The sequence below is a fragment of the Galeopterus variegatus genome, unplaced genomic scaffold (assembly GCF_000696425.1).
Source record: "Galeopterus variegatus unplaced genomic scaffold, G_variegatus-3.0.2 Scaffold2326, whole genome shotgun sequence".
NCBI classification, from domain to species: domain Eukaryota; kingdom Metazoa; phylum Chordata; class Mammalia; order Dermoptera; family Cynocephalidae; genus Galeopterus; species Galeopterus variegatus.
The window spans coordinates 215,670-226,352 of record NW_007728437.1 but is presented as its reverse complement, the minus strand read 5'-3'; the positions used below and the strand labels follow the sequence as shown (position 1 = coordinate 226,352).

Sequence of the window (10,683 nt, the reverse complement as noted above, 5' to 3'; positions counted from 1 at the left end):
CAATTCCCTCTAACCAACTTCTTTTTTTTTTTGGGGGGGGGGGGGGGGGTGGCGTGGTGGCTGGCTGGTACAGAGATCTGTACCCATCATCTTGGTGTTATAAGGCTGCACTCTAACCAACTGAGCAAACCAGCCCCAGCCCATTTCTGCTCTTAATTCAGTAACTTGAATATGATGATCAACCTGGCAACCTCACTAGAGGGAAAACTTCTGTATGAATATGTACAGATCAATGACAGCAACTCAACCATCAAGAGACACAAACCTGGTAGTTAGGATTGTCAATCATGGGAGGCTTCCATTTGCCCTTGTAATTGGGGTTGTCAATCATAGGTCGCTGCCAGATGCCACACCCAGGAGCTGACTCACATTTAGGGTTGGCAATCTGAGGAGCCTCCCATTCTCCATCCATGTCTTCATCCCTGTGGAGATATAAAAATCAAATTACAAATGGGTTCTGTCATGCTGGCCAGTCCAGTGCTCCCCTGAGATGCTGTTGGAATGTTTTTAGTGTCATACTACAGAACACCATCTTCTCGTTTCTATACTTCCAGTAATGACAGCTTTTCATGACAAATGCATTTCAAAAAAAGAAAAAAAGAGGGGGAAGGAATAATGAGAAGTTATTTCTCAATGGGTACAGAGTTTACACTTAAGATGACAAGCAAATTTTGAAAATAGATGTGGTTGTCATGATCACACAGCATTGTGAATGTAATTGATTCCACACACATATGCTTAAAAATGCTTAAAATGGCAAATCTTATGTTATAAATATTTTGCTACAAAAACAAAAAACAGTTAATTTATAAAGTCAGCTGAAGCATTTACCAATCCTCTGGCTTCTCTGCATCTGGATCAGGTATATACTCAGGCTCATCATCTAACCAGCCTTCAGGTTTTGTGGCCTCTTCATCTGGAATCTTAGCAGGTGCATCTTCATCCCTTAAACACAAAAGAAAAAGCCAGTTATGACGACACTGGCCAGAAAATCAGTGTAGCCCCACTTTGAGAACCTGAAACAGAGCATTCTAAAAATATTCAGGTCTTTTACTTAACTTCAAAATTTAAAATTAATACCTCCTAAAAAATATTTGTAAACTATATATCTGATAAGGGCCTAGTAAAAGAACTCTTACAATTCATTAATAAATAGACAACCCAATTATATAATAAATACTTATGTAATAAATAAATTATAATAACAAATTAGACAATGGCAATATCTATTCAAATTATTTATTTGAATAGATATTTCTCCAAAAAGGATATACAAACAAATGAAAAGATGCTAACATCATTAGCCATCAGGGAAATGCATGGTGGGAAAAGCAAAATGGTGCAGCAACTTTGGAAAACAGTTTGGCAGTTCCTCAAAAAGTTAAACACAGAGTTACCATATGTACCAGCAATTCCACTTTTAAGTATATATCCAAGCGAAATGAGAATATATTTCCACACAACAACTAGTACATAAATGTTCACAACAGCACATAACTGATACATATAGCCAAAAAGGAGACACAGCCTAAATGTCCATCAACTAAGGAATAGACAAATAAAATGTGGTATTATCTACACAATGAAATATTATTCAGTCATAAAAAAGAAATGAAGTACTGATACATGCTTCAACATGGGTAAACCTGGAAAACATTTATGCTAAGTAAAAGAAGCCCAGTGAAAGGCCATACATTAAATGATTCCATGTATATGAAATGTCCACAATGGGCAAATTCAAAGAGGCAGAAAGTAGATTAGTAGTTGCCAGGGTATGGGTGAAGGGGGGAAATAGGGAGTGACTGCTTAATGGGTACAGGTTTCTTTTTAGGTGATAAAAATATTCTGAAATTAGACAGTGGTGATAGTTGCACAACACTGTAAATATACTAAACACCACTGAATTGTACACTTAAAAAAAATTACTCCTAAAATAAAAGTTCATCAAGAAGTACCTAATTTCAAAGTTTTATGCAGTTGCTATAAGACAGTGACACGTTAGCTGTCAACCAAAGACATCTTTTACTCTTGGTTAGGATTATGCTTCTTTTTCAGCTATGTTAGTTTTAAATTAATTGTGTGAGAACCTCAAGAACTTGTATAACATTCAGCTGACCTTTTAAAGCTGAGTGAACACTCATCTGCTCCCACCCCTAAAACAGTTAAGAAATAAAATACCGAAAAAGGGTAAGTACGAATCTAATGTTCACCAAATATACAAATAAACTTAAGCATCTGCACTAGTGCAGCATAAAAGTTAGGTACATATATTCCCTTTAAGGGTGAAAAAAGATCATCTAGAATGAAACTGCTAAGCACAGGAGGATACTTTTACAAATGGTAAGATCAGTTTCATTATTTCTTTGTTTACTTTCTGACATTTCTAAAAGTCACTGTATTGGAGTTCAAATATGGTCACATACGAGTCTATCCTCCCCCACCTATCTTCATTTCTCATCACTGTCCAATTTGCATCCTATTGTAAAAGGCCATATAATACTCAATCTCTCTCATGCATGTCAAACTCATTCCTGCTTTTCTACTTCTGCATGTGATATACCTCTTCAACCAGGAATACCACTTCCCATCTTCACCACTTAGTTAATTCTAACCCTTCTTTCAAGTCTCAGTTTGATCTGCCCTGCTCTAAGAAATCATGCTGGGGTTAGATATACCTGGTGCTCTGGTCCCCCAGTAGCACCCTGTCATAGACCACTTACCATACTGATTTTATTTATCTATCTCAGAACTGGACTGGGAGCTGTGTGTAGGCAGATGGTTGTGTCTTGTGGGTTTGTATTCCACTGCCCAACACAGAGCAGAGATCTCCAAGTATTGTTTAAATAGGAAAAAGTTTATTTTTCAAATTAAAATGAACATTTCAGGACTTCAGCACTAAATGCAAATTCCAAGAAACACTGGGATGGCCAGGCCAAAAGACTGGAGGTTCTGCCACAAGCAAACCATGTCACCAAAGGCAAACTGTATCACCAATTTCAGAATTCTTTGGTTTGTAAAAGGTGTGAGACAATCACTATGGCCCAGTATCGGCTATAGTAGTCTACATTTTTTCCTACAGTTTAGACTGCATCCTAGATTATTAAAATTATAAGATCTCCCTTAACCAACATTTGGTTATTCAAGCCATGTGGAATACACAAAATGCTCCCTTAGAATAGGACCTCAAGACTCACCAGTCATCTGGCTTGACAGCATCTGGATCTGGTATTTTTGGTCTTTCATCCCAGTCCTCAGGCTTCTGGTCTTCTGGGTCCTCAATTTCACGTGGAGGATTTACAGCAGGAGTCATGTCATTTAGCAGATTTCCACTGTTCACAACAGACTGATCAACTAATATCTCAAAACTATTATCTGGATTCAAGACTGAAAAAAAATAAAATGCAATTAAAAAACAGTTAATGAACCACACATTCACAAGCTCCTTTTACCACAACACAAAGATCATGATTTCTCTATACTAATGTAAGCTCTTAATAACAGGAGAAACTGTAGAGGTAGATGAACTGACTGTACTTTCTGCTCAACTTTTCTGTAAACCTAAAACTGCTATAAAAATAAAGTCACAAAATAAAAGAGGGGAGGGCATGCACTGGTGGGTTAGCTCAGTTGGTTAGAGCGTCGTGCTAATAACAACAAGGTACAGGGTTCATCACTGTACTGGCCAACTGTGTAAAAAAATTAATTCATTAAAAAAATTTTTTTAAAAAGGGGCTAGCCAGTTTGCTCAGTTGGTTAGAGAGCAGTGTTATTACACCAAGGTCAAAGGTTTGGATCCCCATCCCAGCCAGTTGCCACCACCCCCCCCCACCCCCCAAAAATCTAACAGAGCAGCATCATGGAAGCATGGAGGAGAAACCACATATGCTGGGCTTGGAATATGATCTCCAATGCCTGGTTCTCAAGGGCTTGGCCAAGTTAACCCCTTTTTCTTCATCTGCAAAACATAAATGCTAGTTCCTCAGGTTTCTAAGAATTACAACAAATAGACACTAATAACATCAAAAAACCTACATAAACTAACACAATTATTGGTCTGACACAGTCACACAGGCTAGTAAGTTTATTATAAACGCCTCTCAGTAGCAAAGGCCCATTTCTTCATTTTTAACAGAGCTGGTATTACCACCATCTATGTTTTAAGTTACACAAACCCTTTTATTTACTAAACCACATGTCCACTCATGGTTGTACTTTAAGTCCAATGGAGAATGAAAACACAATTCTAAATCTATTTAGGTAAAGTGTAATTTATGCTAAAGCCTGGATCCTATACCTAAATTTCAAGTTACTGCATATCTACATGATGGAATACTACGCTGCTGTTATCAATGATAATGAAGATAAATATTCTTGTAGGCAAGATTCTCACTCTTACATAGTTAATAAAGCAAATTAAATACAGCATATTTAGCTTTTTGTAAAAAGTCTTATGTGTTTATATATATACACAAATACATATCACAATATTGATATTTCAGATAATTTTAAGTGTCTTCTTTTTGCTTATTTCTATCTTCTGAATTTCTATACCCTAAATATGTGTTACTTTTATAATAAAGAAAAAAGGTTATTATATTCTTTAGAAAAAGAGGCATGTCTATATCTGATCTTAAACCAGTAAGAAAAGCTTCACTGAAAACAAAAACAGGGGCTGGCCAGTTAGATCAGTCAGTCAGAGCATAGTAGTATAACACCAAGGTCAAGGGTTCAGATCCCAGTACTGGCCAGCTGCCAAAAACAAAATAAAACAAAAAACCTATTTGAACATCCAAATGATTAAACTCAATTGTCCAAGTATTAGAGTATCCAAAGAAAGTTCAACTAATAGGTAATTTTGAAAATGTGTATATGTATTTTTATTGTATGTCTATTATTTAGTATTTTATCAATAAGAAAACAAAGAGAGGAAAGGAGGAGGATCAGCAATGAAGCTCTTTATGGAACATAAAAGCTTATTCTTAAAACTGTCCCAAACAATAGTTCTCAGCTCATCCTATGGGAGAGGAGTTTCCTTTAGCATTGACAAATTAAGTTCATTTTTACTAAGACAGTAAGTCAAGAGACTCTTATTTGCTAGCTTAGGTATTCTCCACACGTGCAATCTTTAAATTAAATAGATGATAAATATGTAATGCCACAAAACCTCCAAACTAATGGTTTTCTTACTTAATGTGTAAAGGTGTGTTTTCTTATCAGTAAAATAGGTCTTCAGATCAGCATCTGGCCTCTTAGCGTGCTTTTCTTCATAAATACCCGTTTTGGGGTTCTTGTGGCGAAAGATGAAGTGCAATTTATAGTCCTCTCCACATTTATCTGGACCAAACATAATTGTATAAGGGGTCTTGTCGTGGAACTGATCCTTCAAAACAAAAATAAATTATTTTAGGTAACTAGTCAAAGTCTCCAAAAGCAACCTTTCAAAAGTGTATAATATTTCCTCTTACAAAATCCAAATAAATTAGTCACAGTTAAAGGAAAAGCTAACTACCTTGTATGATTGGTTGAGTAAAAAGGAATAACCAGCAATTATTAGGAAATTTATAACAAGAACACATTTAAGTGCTTAAAAAAACAAAGTAATGCTTGTATCTAGACAGTTACTGTTTCTTTCATAAAACAAAGAAATAGGTTTGCTAAAACTAAGAATTACACAGAACAGAAACCAGAGATGAGATACAGTTGGTAATAGCTTTGAAATTCCCATCTCAAATAAAAAGCATATTAGTGTCAAAGTCAATATTCCTAATCCTGCACAGAGGAGGCCTTTATTTTCACAGGTCTTACAGAGTTTTCTTTCCTTTTTTCTAAGATTCTTATAAGACTGTTGTGGGCGGTCTGCCACATAAAGAAATAGGAATTACCTACCAGGTTGAGGTCTGGTGTTTTAGAAAGCAGTTTTACATAGGCACCGCCACATTCTATTCCATTCTGGAAATTAACCTCATACCTAATTTCAGAGAGAAATGCAGAAAACCATATGGCATTTTGAAAGATCAAATCTCTTAATTCATTTCTCCTTCCCCCATCTTGGTCATATTTTATCACAGATCATGTGTTTATCTTTAGGAAAGATCCCATCTTCTATTGTTCTTGAATGGCTACTCAATCCCACAAAAACAAATAAATAAAATTAAACCTTAATGCAGATTCCCAGTAAATACTTTTTGCAAAATCCAGAAGTTAATTACCCATCAGGAGGATGATATCCTGTTCGTTTCGAAATAATTTATTAGGCAGGGAAAAAATATTAATTACAAAATGCTTAAATTCACCCAACAATCCCTTTTTAACTTATATATCATATTATTTTTTACATAGAGTAAGGGCTTTTTTTTTTTTCCTTTTTGTCTTTTGTCGTGTCCAGCAACGGATCGCAACCCTCAGTGTCGCGCCCGCACCAGACCGGACCGGCAACAGGATCGCAACCCTCGGTGCTGCGTCTGCACCTCGCTCAGCCAGTGAGCGGGAACCGGTCTGTATGTGGGATCCGAACCCTCGGCGGGAGCACCGCCGCACTCCCAAGCGGCGCACTGTAGCAGTGCGCCACCGGGCCGGCCCAGAGTAAGGGTTTTATACTCTCTTCTGAGATTATCCCTTCTGGAAAGCTTTTCTCAAACAAGCATTTCACTTACTGAACAATGAGAGGCTTGGTATCAAATAGAAAGGGTTTGTTCAGTTTAGCGGAGATGGCATGATGTTTGGCCCGAGACATCAATACAAGTCCTTTGTCACCCGGAAGCTTTGTTTCCTTCATTTCATCTACTTCCCACTTTCCTACAAGACAATACAAAAAAGCTCGACTCCTTAACTATACCTTTGAATGTCCTTTAAATGGTAACAAACAAAACTCCAAGTTGTTTGACTTTATCACTCTGACAAATTTTTAACATGTTCAATTGTTTATGAGACTTGGCCCATTAATATTAAACACACGTATATTTGACAAATATTAGAATACAGTTAAAAATTTGTAGCATATTCATTATACCACTATCTAAAAAGGACCTTCTGACCCAGGGACCCAGGGTATGGAGTTGGGGACCAGACCACCCTCCCATAGCCAGGCACAACATGCCAGCACCTTGGAGACCACCCGGGGACCTGGGGCATGGATAGGGGACTGGACCTCTCTCCCACAACCAGGCACAACATGCCAGCACCTTGGGGTCTGCCTGGGGACCCAAGGCAAGGAGAAGGGGACCAAACACACCCCACAACCAGGCATACCGCCAGTGCCAAGGAGCATGCCAAAAACAGCACCCCACATCACCAGCAGAGACAAAGAAAAGAAGAGGATGTCTCTTTCCACAAAACCCCTTTCAGAGTGGCAGAAGAAGCATCTGCTCTATGATAATATTGGGGGACCTGATCACATCTCTCAGCATTGGACAGATCATCTAGGTAACAAGTTAACAGAATAACCATTATTCTTTCAGGAGAGAAGAAATCTAGGCAATTAGAGGGTGAAGGGGGAGGGAATGGGGGAAGGGGAGAAGTTGGATGAGCGGCATAGAGAATAATTATGATTTGTAACAATATATATGCTAGTAATACTGATTTAATCAACATATCTCAATGTTCAACCCCCAAAATATGTATAATCAATTTTGATTCAATAAATAAAATAAATTATTATTTTTTAAAGGTAAAAAGTAAACAAACAAACAAACAAACAAACAAACAAATAAATAAAAAGGACCTTCTGAGCTGGCCCCGGGCTCACTCAGGAGAGGGGCAGAGCCAAGGCCGCAGGTTCAGATCCTATATAGGGATGGCTGGTGCACTCACTGGCTGAGCGTGGTGTGAATGACACCAAGCCGAGGGTTGCAATCCCCTTACTGGTCAAAAAATAAAAATAAAAAATAAAAAGGGCCTTCTGTTTTCAACATTCAGCAGTACAAGTAATTAAACTGACCTAATTCTATTAAATAAGGCAACAAAGAGGACAAAACTTCCAAGGAAAATTTTAAAACTCCTATCTTCTTTTAAACTAGTCTTAAGAGAGAAATGCCATGGAGACAACATGTCAAACCTCAATCTGCTATCATATTTAAACCAAATGGAATTCTCACCATCATATTTGGCAATTTCATCATCAGTGTCATCTTTCTTAGCTTTAGATAAAATCCACCTGTAATTAAGACAAACCCCCAAATTAAGATTCAAATGACAGTTGACCTGTGAAGAGAAACAAAAAATGCTCATAAAAGCAGGATCTATCCTGCTCTTCTTAGTTCTACTTCCAACTTTTAAATCTGTCACACAGTAGTGACAGATAATACATTGTATTGAACTCACAAACCTATAAGAAAAAGTACCAAACACATGAGATAATTGTACTTTTTTTTTTTTTTTTAAGACTCAAGAAAAAGTTTTTTTTCTCAACCAAAGAACAAAATATAAGGTGGCTTGGAGAAGGGAAAGGAATGGAAGCATGAACAACAAGTTCCAAAAGAGTATTTTCCTAAGTGGACATGAACAATGGAAATATAAAAGTTACACATTTTACTAGATAAAATGCTATCCAAAAAGAAATCCACTATTCCACCTTATTTACATGATGTTTGCCTCTAAGATTTTTTCCCCGAGGAAACACATACCCTGACAGAGTTCCTCTGTCAAAGGAATCAGCAAAATACACTTCCCCTGTTGGAACTGGAGCTTTGTAGGTGACCTGTTTTAAATATAAAAATGAATTAAGAATTAAATTTTCAACAACATTCTTAGTCAACATGCCTGTCTCGGTAGGATTTATTCTCTTGGTTTGCTTTCAATTATTACAAAAATTTCACAACTGGTCTTGAATTCAATCCGTACAAATGACTTTTGGCAAGATATAACAAAGAGATCAATAAATATTTTAGCAAACTTTGCTTTCCCTTTGAAAAGAATCCAAATTTGTCTTCACAATTTTATTATTTCAAGAGGTAAAAGGAACAGATTCAAAGACCACTTCAAACCTTTGGAGACGGAGTAGGAGTGCTGGTATCTGGTTTTGAGTCTTCTACCTCTTCAATAACATCATCAAGAGCATCCTCAAGATCAAACATATCATCGTCATGTCCATCATGAGCTTGAACGAGAGTCGTTCCAACGACCAGTATCATACACAGCAACCACTTTCCTTCCATGATCTACGTGGAAAAAGAGTAAAATAAGTTAAATGTGTTGCCTCCTATTTTAAATTTCATAAAGACCACTAACCACTCTCATGTTTAAACTTAAGGCTTTCAAATTAGAGATTAAAAAAAAAGGATCTTTACTGTATTTACTTTATAGATAAGGAAAGTGAGCCAAGAGATTAAGGGGTGTTCCTAAAACCAGTTAGTTAATTCAACTTCAGAAAATTTCTAAGTAAAACTCATACACACACAATTGTCCCCATATAAGAATATCATATTAGCTACACAGATCTAGGATATTCAAATACAACCATTTCCAACTAACCTCTTGCATTTGTGAAGTGCTTTACAATAGAAAAAAGCCCTTCCACATACTAATTTACCACATATACTGATTAAAATGTTACAATGAAATGATAACAGATAACTCACCTCACATTAAAGACTTAACATGGATACTGCTGCTGTTCAAATATTGTTGTGATGGGTCAAATGTGTCCCCCAAGTGTTCATGGTTGGTAACTTGAGCTCCACTGTAACAGTGTTAAGAGGGTAAAATCCAATTATGGTATTTGAAAGATGGGGCCTTGAGGTGATTGGATGTTAGGACTGTGCCCTTGTGAATGGATTAATCCATTCATGAAGTAATGAGTTATCATGGGCATGGTTCTGATGGCTTTATAAGGAGAATGAATGAGAAGGTTAGCTCTCTCGCTCAGCCTATTCCTGACATGTGACACCCTGTGTCACTGGAGAGTCACCACCAAGAAGAAGTACTCACCAGATGTTTTCCCTGGACCTTGGACTTCCCAGCCTCCAAATGGTAAGAAATTAATTTCATTTCTTTATAAATAACCCAGTTTCAGGTATTACATTATAATCAACAGAAATGAACTAAAACAATCATCAAATGTAGACATGTTTTCAAATTAATGTTTTAAGACTCAACAAAAACATTAAACCAAGGATTAGCTACTTTTACCTCTTATTTTCTAAGTAGTAAGTACCTTGTGTATTACATTAGACTGTCATGGATGGTAGTGGGCCCTGTTTCCAAGGACCACAGATCTAAAGAAATAAAAACTGAAGATCTGGCCAGTAGCTTACTCAGTAGAGCATGGTGCTGATAACATCAAGGTTGAGGGTTTGTATCCCCATACCAGCCAGCCACCAGAAAAAAAACAAAAAACTGAGCCACAGGATGCACTAAATGATTTGGCAGTAGGCAGATTTTTGTTTTTGAGCCCAAGAAGGTAGAGCCAAGAGATTAGGGGGAAAAAATAGTAGAAAATATACAACTAGGGGCCAGCCCGTGGCTCACCTGGGAGAGTGTGGTGCTGATAACACCAAGGCCAAGGGTTCAGATCCCTATATTGGGATGGCCAGTTAGCTCACTTGGGAGAGCACAGTGCTGACACCAAGTCAAGGGTTAAGATCCCCTTACCAGTCATCTTTATTTAAAAAAAAAAAAAAAAAAAAAGGGGAGGGGGGAGAGGGAGGAGGGAGGGAGGTTTTGGTAATGGGCCACAATAATCAACCA

The 10,683-nt window shown here is 37.2% G+C and overlaps 1 protein-coding gene across 1 annotated transcript in view; it reads right to left on the bottom strand.

The window, feature by feature from the left end:
* The window catches only part of CANX (calnexin), a 39,307-nt gene that overhangs the window by 8,787 nt on the left and 19,837 nt on the right, over positions 1 to 10,683 (bottom strand). Inside the window, exons 2-10 of the mRNA XM_008581323.1 lie at positions 8,982 to 9,155; positions 8,622 to 8,695; positions 8,094 to 8,152; positions 6,654 to 6,795; positions 5,887 to 5,968; positions 5,188 to 5,380; positions 3,195 to 3,384; positions 832 to 945; positions 266 to 422 (exon numbers count right to left, since the gene is read on the bottom strand). Coding sequence (XP_008579545.1) covers positions 266 to 422; positions 832 to 945; positions 3,195 to 3,384; positions 5,188 to 5,380; positions 5,887 to 5,968; positions 6,654 to 6,795; positions 8,094 to 8,152; positions 8,622 to 8,695; positions 8,982 to 9,152 — 1,182 coding nt within the window. The 5' untranslated portion in view covers positions 9,153 to 9,155. The remainder of the gene's footprint in view (positions 1 to 265; positions 423 to 831; positions 946 to 3,194; positions 3,385 to 5,187; positions 5,381 to 5,886; positions 5,969 to 6,653; positions 6,796 to 8,093; positions 8,153 to 8,621; positions 8,696 to 8,981; positions 9,156 to 10,683) is intronic.